Below are 12,766 nucleotides of genomic sequence, written 5' to 3'. Positions count from 1 at the left end.
CTCATTCACAGGTAGCAAGAACCCCGCTGCTTGTTCGCAAGCAATTCTCTTTTCTCCCCCATAGTATTCTATGGAAAAAAAAAAAATAATTCTTAACTTGACAATCTGAAAATGCAGCCAAAACCATCTAACTTACATTAAAATTGCACTTCAGAGCAAGGGGCATTCTTCAAGCTTTAGATGCAGTATACAACACCCTAAGACAAGAAAAGGGTATCCTGTCCAGAGATATTTTTCTCATTAACCCTACAGCAATTGTCTTCTAAGGAGCAGAATAACATCTTTAAGTGCTCACTAAAGGCATCTGTGCTCTGACTCGCAGGCATCACATTGGAAAGATCAGATCAGTTCCAAACAATTTACTGAACCAAAACCGACACGTCGGTGTTGGGAAAATACTGCAGCCACATAGAAGCAATAGATTTATAAACACCGAAATCAAAGTGTTTAAGACGTGGAGAAATTCAGAAGGAATATGCAGTAACTAAACACAAGAAAGTGACCACAAGAATTACAAATATATTTAAATCTTGGACCTGGGGAATATACACAGCCTTTTAGGAAAGAATGAACAATTCTATATATTCTGACAGCACTGCATCTTTGGTTTGTTTTCAGTGGTTGGAGGGACATGAATGGGAACCACGTTGTTGCTTGGAGACATATCGTTTTCACGTCTGTCGGACATCTGCTTCTGGGAAACAATACGATAGATCTCTGGAAGATGAGAAAGAGTCAGTCATTACACGTACACCAGCAAAACACCACCAGAAAGTTAAATCTGAGGTAAACCAGGCATGAAATACATAAAGGTTTCCCTTCTCTCTCAGCTTGCCTATCATGTAGGATACCTCACCTATCGTCCAAGCGGTTTTAAACCTTCAGAAAACGTTCAACGGGGCCCAAAAGCAGGGACTCGGCCCTTAAGCAACACACAAACCCCTCACAAAATTCACCACGGCAGGGGAGCTAAACTTCACAACCATGGGGAAGAAGTACGGGCTCCAGATGAAGAAATTCCAGCAGAAATCAGAGAACACAGCTTAAACTCCCGTGCCTTCCCCAGCAAGCTGCCAAGCAAAGAACTCTACACGCTTGCACCCAAAGCCTTGCCCAGTCTGCCGGGATTTGTTAGTGGCTGATGGCACATGCTGCACACAAACTCAGAGTAGCTACCAAAGCACTTGCCTCTTTCTTCGGCACAGCTGAAGTATGTGTAGCACTTCACTGCCCAGAAAGGAAATAAAGAATACCAAAAATAGAACACGGGGAATTTACTTGCAAATTGAGTGTTAAAACCATTAAAGCTTAATTTAAAAAAAAAAAGAAAAGAAAAAAGAAAGCAAGCTTGCTAGAACTCAGTTTTAATAAAAAAAAGTTTGAAAGCGTTTCAGATTCAGCAAAAAGCTGATCCCTGAAATGACAACATCACACCATCTGCTCTGGCCAACAGAAACGCGTGCTGGCAACAAACACACAGGCACTGAGCCCCTGTGAGAAGGGGGTGGGTGCCCACCCCAAGTCTGCACGCTCCAGCTCACCACCCGGCCCTGAGGTTTCAGATCAGCCCAGGCTGCAGAAGGTAAGACTGCCTGCACTTCGCCCATCCCATGCAGCAAAGCGGTTCATGAGCAACACTGGTGGATGGAAGCGAAGGTCCGAGTTGCTTTGGAGGTCTGAAGTCTCTTATCAGCTGGATAATGACCGTCCGAACACACACCTCGCCTGACCTCAAGTCACGACACGTCTTTTCCACCAGAAATTCGTCATTAGCGAGTAGAGCCTTTGTTCAGGATTTTAATGAGTTGCTGCTTACTGCACACCCTGACATCATTTCGGTACTGGAAATTGAGCAACCTCGTGCAGAGAGGTCTCTGCCAAGGGCTGATCACACAGCGAAGCGCCTGCTTCTACAACAGCGGGAAGAGGCGGCACTGAGACGCCAAAAAGGGACCCTGACAAACAAGGCTTGAAAACCTTGCCCTCGATACAACAAGCACACACTGATTTAAGGTGCCAACACTAATGGAGGCCAAGTGCTGCCCAGGAAGAGTAAGAGCAGGACTGCACGGATCCATGGGACTGCTGGGAAAATCAAGATCTCTCATGTAGATACTGTGCTGTACCTATGGGCTGTACAATTAACATGAACCTTTGGAAGTGATGTGCTGAAAGAATCTGCCTGTGGGGCTTCCAATCGAGCGCTCAGACAGGAATAAACTGTTGAGAAAAATGGATTTGCCTGTGCATTCAGTTACAGATCAAGTCACTGAGGCAACCAAACAAGAGCTGCACACGTAAAAGGATTTTCTGATTTCACCTCCTCTCAAGTTCACTCCTCTTTCCAACAGTCTTCGACAGGAACAACTTCACAAGTTAAGCGAATCTTAGGAAATCAGATCTTTAAAGCTTCTTCAGGGTAAGTTTTCTGCTCTACTACCCTGCCCCAGCTCAGGGCAGACAGCCAGCTCACCTCTAAGTGCAGAACACTGCCTGTTCTTTTAGAATGGTAAAAGACTTTTGCCACCTTCCTTACTGAAAACCCTCTACCAACACCTCCAGCAGCAGGAACTCTCAGTTTTCCAAAGAACTTCCTGAACAAGTTCCTACTAGCTCCTAACACCAGCTGTCACAACACCTCCTCCACCCCTGTAAGTGAGGACTCACAACAAGGTGCCCTCTGTGTAACACCCTCATCTTACAGCAAAGATCTTCAGCAAACAGCCCTGAAACCAATCTTAACAGCATTGATTTCTCTGCTGATAAAGGGTCTGTATCCCTCCTGACTCTTGGAACACAGTTCCCTGACCCCCACTTCCGCAGCCTCCCCAGCAGTCCTGCAAGGGCATTTAAGAGCGATGCCGCCGAAATCAACTTGCCACAGCCCCGAGGTCATTGCCCGCTGCTGCTTCTCCCTCCTCTGCTGGGCAAACCTTTGTGCAGCCGCAGCGTCCTGCCCTCAGTGGAAACCTAAAGGGCCCAAACCTGCCGTTCCCTGCATCAGCTGAGGCTCTTTCACACACACCCAGCGGCAAAGCCTACGCTGAAACTGCTCTGCACAGAGAGACGCCGGGCTAATGAAGACATGGACTTTTTAACGAAGACACTACACTTTATGCTCTGCTCAGTAACTGAATGAGACCTTATTAAGAGTAAATGCAGCAGAGTGCATCACTGCATAATTGGTAACTGTGTGAGACAGGCCTCACACTGTAAGAGGGCTGGGAAAAAGTGACACTGCTGCCTCGGAGGAGCTTGTCCAACCCTCATCTTTCAGCCTGCACTAGCGTTTCATTCATTTTCAGGTGTATAGACCTAACAAAAGAGGAAATCCCTGGATTTTTTTTTTTTCACTTTAATGCTCTGTGATGTTGTTTCCTTGGAGATGGGATTCCTCAGAGATGAAATCACAGCAAAATGTAATACAGGAACAGAGACAGCACAGACTTGGGCAGGGAATAGAGGCAGACTCCAGTTTACTTTAAGGATGCTTTATCCTGCAGTGAATGCTCAGTGACCAGGATTATAACACCAGTCTCTCCTATTTGCCAGATGACACAAAGCAGCTTTGTGTGTGCAACAATCAGCCCTTGAAGCCCAGACATCTTGCAGGAGAGGAATTTAGATAGGGACCATTACTCCTCAGAGTAATGTCCTTCCACAGAAGGAAGAGGTCCCCAAAACCACCCGGAATCCACAGCAGGACAGGAAGCCCACTAGATTTAAGACATACCTCCCTCTAAAAGTCCCCTATAACACAGGCAGAAGGAAAAAAAGCTTCCTTGCCCTTCTTTCACCTCTATCAGCAGCAGATGGCTGTGCTAACTAGAATGGACTGTCTCCCCTGCCCAAACCCATCCATTCAAAGTGACTCAATCTGCGAATGTGTGTGTGGACCCTGCCACACCTCCAAGGGAAGTGCTCTTACAAGTTTCCAGCACTGCCCCAACCAGAGCAGCTTCAGCAGGGCTGGAGAAGGAGTTTTGCTACAGACTTCGGTCACAACACCCTGTTGGGGCGGGCTGTAAGCAGCTGTGTGAAAGGCACAGGAGCAACTCGGGATGTCTCTGCGGTGCAGTTCCCAGCACTGCAAATACCAGCAGAGCTGGTGCAGCAGCGTGTCCTGTTTCTGTCAGCCACCTCTGCTTGGAGCCTGGGGCAAAGCCTGTTGGCTTTACCAACTACCTTCTTCAAAGGAGAGGGAGCATTCCACCCGCGGGCGCTATGCTCGGAGGCAGCCTCATCAAATACAGACCATTCATGATTCTGCAGGGTCAGTCTGAAAACCACATTCCTCAGATGACTGCTCCCCTCTTTCCTTCAAAGCAAATCATTACCAGAAAAAGCCAGCTGTGAAGTATTATCAAGAAGTTTATTGGCAGAACACTCCTCCTTAGCATGCCAGTCACAGCCAAGATGGAGCCAACCTGCTGCTAATGCATTATTTACTTCATCTTTATCTCCCTGAAACAGGAGCTCCTGTCTGGAGCCACATGCCCACTAATCAGCAGAAGTGTTTCTTCCAGCACAGTTGAACCAGCCCCTCCTGAACAAGGATCCCGTCCACATACCCAGGAGCTCTTTACCCAAGATGCTGTCACAGCAACACAGAGGGAGCATTGAATGTTTGTGGAAAAGCAAAAGCCTTCAACAATCTGTCAGAGTCCACAGAGGGCAAATTTTAATCGCTTGTTCTCCCATTACAGACTGCTCTCCTTTACAGAAAAAGGAAACCAGGAAAAAATAAAAATAAAGCCTCCACAAATTAGAATCCAAAATAACTTCTGGCATAAAGGGGACTGTCAGAAGCATGCGAGGAGAAATAAAGGAACAGCCTAGCCTGTGCCCAAGAGGTGAACTGCTTCCCCATGGCAACAGCAGCGTATCGTCTGAGCGTCAGACAGCTCTGTAGCAGCACAGCAGCAGCCCTGAGCACGCAGGAAAAAAATAAAACTTTCCACCTCCTCAGTCGTCACTGTTAGAGAACAGAATGGTCCCGCAGGAGATGGGGGCAACTAGGTGACCAGTTTATATTGCCTATGACAGCCTGACAGCCACCTTAGGAGGGGATAAACAACATCTGATCTATTTCCTGTTCTATCAGTGCTGGTGGTGAATGAGTATGGAAGTTAACTAACCTTCACCCAAGGGCCTTGATGCCCTGAGAAAACTGAAAGAGCAAGCAGCAAGGCTGTTTGTTCTACATTATACATGGCCCATTTGGCCAGAATCTGTCCTCAAAATTCAGTCTAGCTGCTCCCGAGAGGACGAACTGCATAAAGGAAGAAGTTTCAGGGTTTAGTAGTTACAAGCAAGCAGTAAAATTGTACTTCTGAAAAATCCACGCCCAAATTCACAAGTATTTTTGACATGACTGCCTTTAGGTAGGCAAAGAAAACAGGAAGCCCAGCAGGCATCCCAGATCTCATCGCATTCAGCCACTCCTTAGCCATCCACTCCCTGATGGCATCAGTAGTGACCTTATGTTAGTCATGTAGGGAGTAAACGTATAACTTGTTTTTTAAAAAAATGTGTGTAATGTTGAATTACAACCAAATGACTCCAATGAAGTTAAAAGAGAACGCAACTCAAGTTCTAGTCCCAGCATTGTACGAAGCAGCAATGTCAAACATCCCTATGCACTGTTCATTCGTCTACACATGCACTCCCTTATTTTTTTTGCTAGTACATGTACAGGAGCACTACTGCTTAGGAACCAACTGTAAAAAACCACAATAGAACCAGAACCTTTCAGGGGCCTCTAGCAACTAAGGCCATCGGCAGATAATACCCCAGCAGCCTAATAACTCCCCTCACTGCTAGGGTGTTCATGAAGCATTTCAAACAACTCCAGAAATACTACAGAATTTATACTTTTATTATGGTAAATAACTTCCTAGCTGCCTCCTCACCTGAGCGTTCCACTACGTCTAACAAGTTGCTTTTTTAAAAGAATGTCTAAACTAGCTGAAGAGAAAAGAAATCAATCAAAACTACATGGCAATGTCACAGCAATGAGGTCTGATTAAGAGAACATGGTTTAGAAGTGGGGCTGCCGCTCACACCAAGCCCATCACGTAGCCTGGCACGTGCTATGCTGGGAAGGAGGGACTTTAAATTTGCAACCAGGACTATTGGGGGCTGTGACAGTGACTACCCCGCAGCTCAGGAGTCTCATGTCTCAGACTACCAGCACCAGTGTTGTTCAAAGCAAGGATCTCTGCTCTTTCATCCTTTTTCCCGTAGCAACTGCTATGGTCGCCATTAAAGATGGCAACAAATTAGATTGACTCCTCCTCTGATAAACAGTGGCTGTTTTAACTTGATGCTTGCATGAGATAATTCTCTCCCATGGGCGCTCCCTACACCGCGCACAAATAGGAAACTGAAACAAACTAGGCTGACTAGAAACCTGGGGCAGAATAAAGAGAAAAAGGATTCATTCCCAAGTTCAAGGCTGGCCTTTCAACTGTGACACTTCAAAACTGAACTCTAAATCTTACAGCTGTGGAGAATGATTAGGTAGCAAAATTTTAAACATTTTCTAGGCAAAGAAATGCCTATTTGCATCATATCTGAGTAGGCTTTTGCCCTTCCCCTTTGAAACACAAAGCAGTAGATGACTCACCTGTCAGAATAGTCTGGAAAGCTGCTTCCACGTTTGTGGAGTCTAAAGCAGATGTCTCAATAAATGACAAACCATTCTTCTCTGTGTGGACAGAAATAGTATAATTAGAGAGGTACATCACATATCTGTTTCTCATCTGAAAGAACTTCTGTACTAGATTATAGTTATGGTGTTCCTGATGAGCCACACAGGTATCAAGATAAAATACAAGTTGTGGGGTTTTTTTTCCTCCCCTTATGTGATCTGAAAGCAACACCACTATTGGAATTTACACTCATCCCCAAGCACAGGGGTCAAAAGAGGAAATCCCTGGATCTTCCTCTTTCAGTGCTGTGTGACATCTTCCTCTATAGCTGAAAATAAGAACCTGTCACACTTTCAAGAACTACGTGATGAAGCTTCCTGCATTTCGTTTAATCTCATCTGCCCCAAGGAAGGCACATCCCCATCCGGTTAATACTAGGAAATTACTCCGAGTTCACCAACCTGCAAAAGCTCTGGCCTCATCGGTAGGGACTGCTCTCAGGTGGCGCAAGTCACTCTTGTTTCCCACGAGCATGATTACAATATTGCTGTCAGCATGGTCTCGCAGCTCTTTCAACCATCGCTCTACGTTCTCGTAAGTAAGGTGCTTAGCAATGTCATACACCAACAACGCCCCTACAGCTCCACGATAGTACCTGTGAGCAAAGAGACATGTTAGAGAACCAGCCAGAAACATCATCATTAAAAGTGACAAGATACTGTGCCAATAACAGGAAACAGTTCTATTACTAAGAGAGCTATACAAGAACATTTCCAGAGGCAGGTTATGTGGGACTTGAAGCAGTGAAGTAGAGCCTCCAGACCAAGGTCAGGCCACAGGACAGCTCAGCATCTAGAAGGTAAGTCAAAGCCCATATTTGTGGGGAGAACCCCGCATCCCAAAAATGAAGCTCTGGCATCTGTGGGGAGCTACTGTCACCTTCAACCTCTGATCCACTCCTCGAGTGTCCCCCACCCATCACTGTGGGTGCAGTCCCAGCACAGACCATGGTTATAGAGGGACTTTAGAATGACTCACGGATCATAAAAACATCAGCCTGATCTATTCCCTTTACAAAAGGCCCCAGCTGGTCTCCTCTCAGACGACGGAGGCACCGTAATGCATTCAAAAAGAAACAGACTGTGCTCTCCCACACCACAATTACTTCCAGCATTATCTAAATCCAGTCTTTCCCCCCCCCCCCCCAATTAAATAAGCATGCAAAGTGAGCAGTCTCACATTGCTGCTACAGGAGGGTTTCTGCTCCTAGGTTACCACTGATAAAACCTCCACTGGTATTATTTTATCAATCACTGGCACTGAAATGAGCCTCTCCAGGCTCCTGCATTCTAGGCTTGAAATGCCTCCAGTTAGGTATGACAAGAGCACTAAGAAGTAAATCAGTTTGTGCAGGGACACGCTATATCCAGTTTCTGCGCTGAAAAACATTTAAGCTTCCTTCCACCACAGGTTATGGATATTGCATGACAAAATAGAAACATCCCACTTGCAGTTTCTGAGGGATCAGAAGGGCCCAGAATTGCCCTCCTCAGCAAAAACGTCTCTTCAGCCACACAAGCTACGACTTACGCTGACGTTATAGCTCGGTATCGCTCCTGCCCTGCTGTGTCCCATATCTGAGCCTTTATTGTCTTCCCATCCACTTGAATGCTCCTTGTTGCAAACTCTACTCCAATGGTGCTTTTGCTTTCCAAGTTAAACTCATTGCGAGTGAATCGAGACAGAAGGTTACTCTTGCCTACTCCAGAGTCTCCAATAAGTACAACTACAAAACAAAAAATTGGCATGAGAATCAGATTCCAGATGTAGATAACACATTGACAGTCATCTGCAATAAATATTTATTTTCCAGAATGAAGCATGAAGGAAAAGAACAGCTAAACCATCATCCTTGTCATGGATCTACTGTCCAAGTCTTGATATTTTCAGAGAACCCAAGCTGTCACATTCACCAGCGTTTTGAAACAATGTTAGACTCAATTTTTACTTGTTATATTTCAGTGTCCTTTGCCCAACATGGAAGGACATGCCTCCTCCAGGAAGTATACATATGGCTGTCACTGCAAAAGTCAAGGACCATTTTGATTTCACATACTTGTAACAACACCAGAACTAAACACCAAAACAAAAACCACACATTAGGCAACTAAAATCTGGAAGAAGTCCAAAATACTGGGTGAGCAGCAGATCCTGCCTTCATTTTACGCTCTTCTTTGCAAAAGAAAGGTTCTCCAGTGGGGCAGAAAAATTCGTGAATGGAAAAAAGAAAAAAGAACCAAACCCCAAAAAACCACAAGACCCTGATGGACAATTTAAAATATTAGCTGAGACACAGCACTCCACCCTGCCAGGGTATCACTGGGCCTCAGAATTAGAACCACCATCCACTCCTCCTTCCCCAGCTCTGCTCAATTCATCACAGCACCAGGGCCAAGCAAGGCTGTTGGAAGGATTCAGCTACGCTTGACAAGAGATCAACAGAAGGTTTAAAGTCCAGTTCTTACAGGAAGAAAAGCATCACGAGGATTCGCTGCAATATCCTGTAATGCTGAGTCAAAAGGTACAAGTTTAAGAGTAACTTAAAACTCACTACCAAGATGCAGGCCACTGGATGAGGCACACTCACAACCCCGAGTCACGCCAACAGGAGCCTCTCAGGATGATCTTATGCCCTTAACGAAGATAAGGTAACAAACTGATAACATGGAAATGGAAGAAAAAGAGGACGAGCAAGATCCTTGAGAAGAAAGGCTGATAACTTTGAAGTTTGCTTGGACTGGCCTTGATTCACTACAAGAAAAGTGCACAGTGAAGCAACAACAACAAAAGAAATAACGTTGTGGCTATGCTTGTTTTGAAAAATAAACCAAAAAACCCAAACCCGAACTTGCTCAGTGACATACATCATTTAACAGTTAAGACTGCAACGATTAACAGCGTTAACAGCGTTAACGATTCTGTGTGGTACAACAGAGGAATGAGTGCACCAAACACTTCAATCATGTGAGAAACTCCCCATCGAGTCTCAGTCTAGCAGCGCAAATATCCCCACATGTTGCTGTGCCACACACCGTCTTCTATTTCAAATATACAAACAATTCTGATAAATGGGATTTCCTCCAACTGTAAGGACAGGGCAGCACCTTTTAAACACCCTTAATAAAGTGAAAACTGCAGCAAATGCTGGCCTCCAACATGGCCTTGTGGAGAATTCTTCATCACAATAAACATCTTTGCAGCGTTCTCTGCCAGCTGACTCAGCAGCCAGCCAGCCAAGCTGCTGAAGTTGCGTAAAGCACAGAGCAGCTCTGTTAACCGCTTCAGTTTACGAAGACCTCAAGTGCAGGTAGGTGGCAAGCACGTCTGCTGAATGCAAATAGGATTCCGCTTTCCTACGTGACCAGTCCACGCTGTTCAGTGTCGGCTGCCCTACCACAGCTGAACGGCTTTGCTGGCACGGAAGATGCTAAACCATAATAAACTCAGGGCAGGGGACACCTAATTGCGTCACCAGCACCTGGCAAACTGCCACAGCTTTCCAGTTTTGCTGGCAAATAAGTTCTTCAATGCTGTTTTGGCATGTTTGGGCCACAATATAGGATGACATCATACTTGTATTCACTGGGACGTGTTACAAACAAGTTTCTAAGCGGCAAAAGTTGTCAACAACCTTTGAACACCTTGGTCCTGCAATCACCCAGCATCAGCTTTGGCAGTGGCCAAAGACTTCTCTAAACAAGAAAAGTGACCTATGGACACAATCTGCTCTTGCCAACCAGATGCACCATATACCTCTTAAGTATTCCCCTCCAACAGAGTTTGTTGTTGTTGCTGTTCAGTGCGTATTTCAGAGCACAGCTTTAAGTCATTTCACAATAGATCATTTTAATTCCCCTGCCAGGTTTTTTATTCCTCACCCTGTCCGGATTCCATGCTACCTATATTCTGAATGGTTTCCAGCACCAGATTAATATTTTCCCCTTTTAATTGGAACATATTAGACTTTCCTCCTTGAAGTCAGCTATTTCCTCTACTTAATTGGGCCACTGCAGCTCCTTCTGAATCCGAAGAACAGCTTGCGATGTCAGCAGGTGCCTACAACTCCTCACACTTTCTGCATTTCTGCCAGTCTGAGCAAGTATTAATCACTCTTTGAACACAATTAGGAACTGAAACAGCTTTAACAGCCGCTCAGATTGCATTGTTTATTTTGCATTCCTTAGCAAACCACCTTGTTTTGGTATTTTCTACTACAGCATTCCCATATACTATATTCTTAGCATAGCAATACAGTTGGAATGACCCGGGATGGCTGGATCCCATTCTCACTCTCCCAGGCAAACTGTTTCCAGGAGGGAAAGGACATTATCTAGTTCCACATTAAAGCTAACTGTTCCCGCACACACACTTTTATCGGGCTTTTCTTCCAGAAACTCACCCCTAATGGTTAGAAATTGCCTTCTAATTTTCAGAAGAAATTAGCAGTCAGCTGACAGTGGTGTTCATGTGCCAGCACTGTCCATTAGCTTATTAGTTTCTTCTCCCAGTGGTGTTTACACTGGAGTATTTACAGAAAGCAACCACATGTTCTCTCCGCTTTACCCTATGAGCTAAATAAACCAACTTCTCAAATGTTTCCTTATAAACAGACTGTCCGTTTCCCCAAACATCCTCTCTACAAGTTTTTCAAACTCTTTTTCAAACAGGGAGAAGAACTGCACACAGCATTCTAAGCAAGACCTGCCAGTGATGTATGTGCAATTTTAATATTTCCATTTCTACAAGGTATACCTGGAGCTGGCATTACCTTTTCCTGACCATATCACCTTGAAGGCTCAGTCTGCCTATGCATTGTAGCTTTAAGTTGGCAAACCTTTGCTTGACCAAACTCCTACAAGTCCTCAGGCGTAAAATCCTGGATCCCGTGTCCCACCTCACTTGGAGGACTGCAGTAGCACGCAGCCTTTCCAGTGCTGGGCTCCGACTCTGAACCACTCAACTTGCATCATCGGCAAATTCCTTTACTACATCATCAGCGGAAGGAGAAAGGGCTAGAGGAAATATTTACAGAAGTTCAACCACAAGTCCTATTCTTAAAAACCTCCATCGATAACCTTCTGTGGACAAGCACTTCCCTTACAGGAGCAGCACCTCAGGAAGCTTCGCAGTCAAGGGAGATTTGTACTGGCACACCCTGAAAGTTACAGAAGTGATGTGCCCTGTCCCAAGGGACTACTACTAAGCAGGTGGCTCTTACTGGTTTACTGATGTGCCAGGTCAATACTTGCAACCCTGTGCCTTAAATCAATGCATTTTACTACCTACAGCATTCACCACCCCAAAGGTTTAAAGATAAGCACTGGTGGAGGAGGGGGGGAAAGCATGAAGTCCATGCTACTGTAAAAATTCCATTCTGTGATTTTATTTTAGTCATCCACAGAGATAAAACTAAGAATTTAATTCCCTAAGTTGCATGGAAAGCAATCCAGAGAACTACATCAAAAAAGGATTATTAATTTTTCACCAACATTCCAGTTTACTCACTCAACTTTTATTTCTGTTAAACCTCTAACTTAAAGTATTTTCTGAAAATTTCAGTTATCTCATTAAATATTATTAACATTCTAATTGGGTTGAAACTAGAAAGTCCAATGACGAGCATCTATTGTCTATGATAAAAGTTTTCACACAAGCCACACATTACACACTTTAAAACACCAGTGCTAAGGAATTACACCTAAAACCACTCGTCTCTCTGCATTGAGCTCTGCTATTTAAGAGGCATATCAATAAAGAGTCCAGACACATCTTCATGAGCCCCAAAAGAACCTGCCCACTTCAGCTGGAGTTTAAACAAAATGTAAGACAACTTGATTCTACACCTTGTAGACAGCTGGTGATAAAATCATATATATCATGGTATTATATTAACCACTCTCCCCACCTGTGCCCCCCCATTTATTCACCCATTTCCTGCTCCAAAGAGAACTGCCACCTCCGAGGGGCAGTTCACAGCATTTCCTCAAAACCAAAGGGAAAAGTCGGAGAAACGCACACGATGCAAAGTAGGAAGCACATAGCTGAAACCGGAG

General features: G+C 44.8%; 1 protein-coding gene across 1 annotated transcript; it reads right to left on the bottom strand.

The window, feature by feature from the left end:
- Positions 1 to 502: 502 nt before the first annotated feature.
- Positions 503 to 8,461, bottom strand: RAB11A (RAB11A, member RAS oncogene family). The gene is made up of 4 exons (XM_009879072.1): positions 8,244 to 8,461; positions 7,115 to 7,308; positions 6,629 to 6,709; positions 503 to 717 (listed from the first exon to the last, which is right to left on the bottom strand). Exons 1-4 carry the CDS (start codon positions 8,459 to 8,461, stop codon positions 578 to 580), a joined length of 633 nt encoding a protein of 210 aa, XP_009877374.1. The 3' UTR covers positions 503 to 577.
- Between the last annotated feature and the right edge of the window lie 4,305 nt (positions 8,462 to 12,766).

The sequence above is a fragment of the Apaloderma vittatum genome, unplaced genomic scaffold, assembly GCF_000703405.1.
Source record: "Apaloderma vittatum isolate BGI_N311 unplaced genomic scaffold, ASM70340v1 scaffold26701, whole genome shotgun sequence".
Lineage (NCBI taxonomy): Eukaryota > Metazoa > Chordata > Aves > Trogoniformes > Trogonidae > Apaloderma > Apaloderma vittatum.
This window is presented reverse-complemented; position numbering and strand designations above follow the sequence as displayed.

What these genes read in the sequence shown, in the direction of transcription:
- RAB11A (XM_009879072.1), bottom strand. Translation starts at nt 8,461, where the DNA reads ATGCCAATTTTTTGTTTTGTAGTTGTACTTATTGGAGACTCTGGAGTA. An exon ending in TACCGAGCTATAACGTCAGC is followed by an intron (nt 7,309 to 8,243) that starts GTAAGTCGTAGC and finishes CTTTGCTCACAG; the next exon opens with GTACTATCGTGGAGCTGTAG. An exon ending in TTTCCAGACTATTCTGACAG is followed by an intron (nt 718 to 6,628) that starts GTGAGTCATCTA and finishes CTCATCTTCCAG; the next exon opens with AGATCTATCGTATTGTTTCC.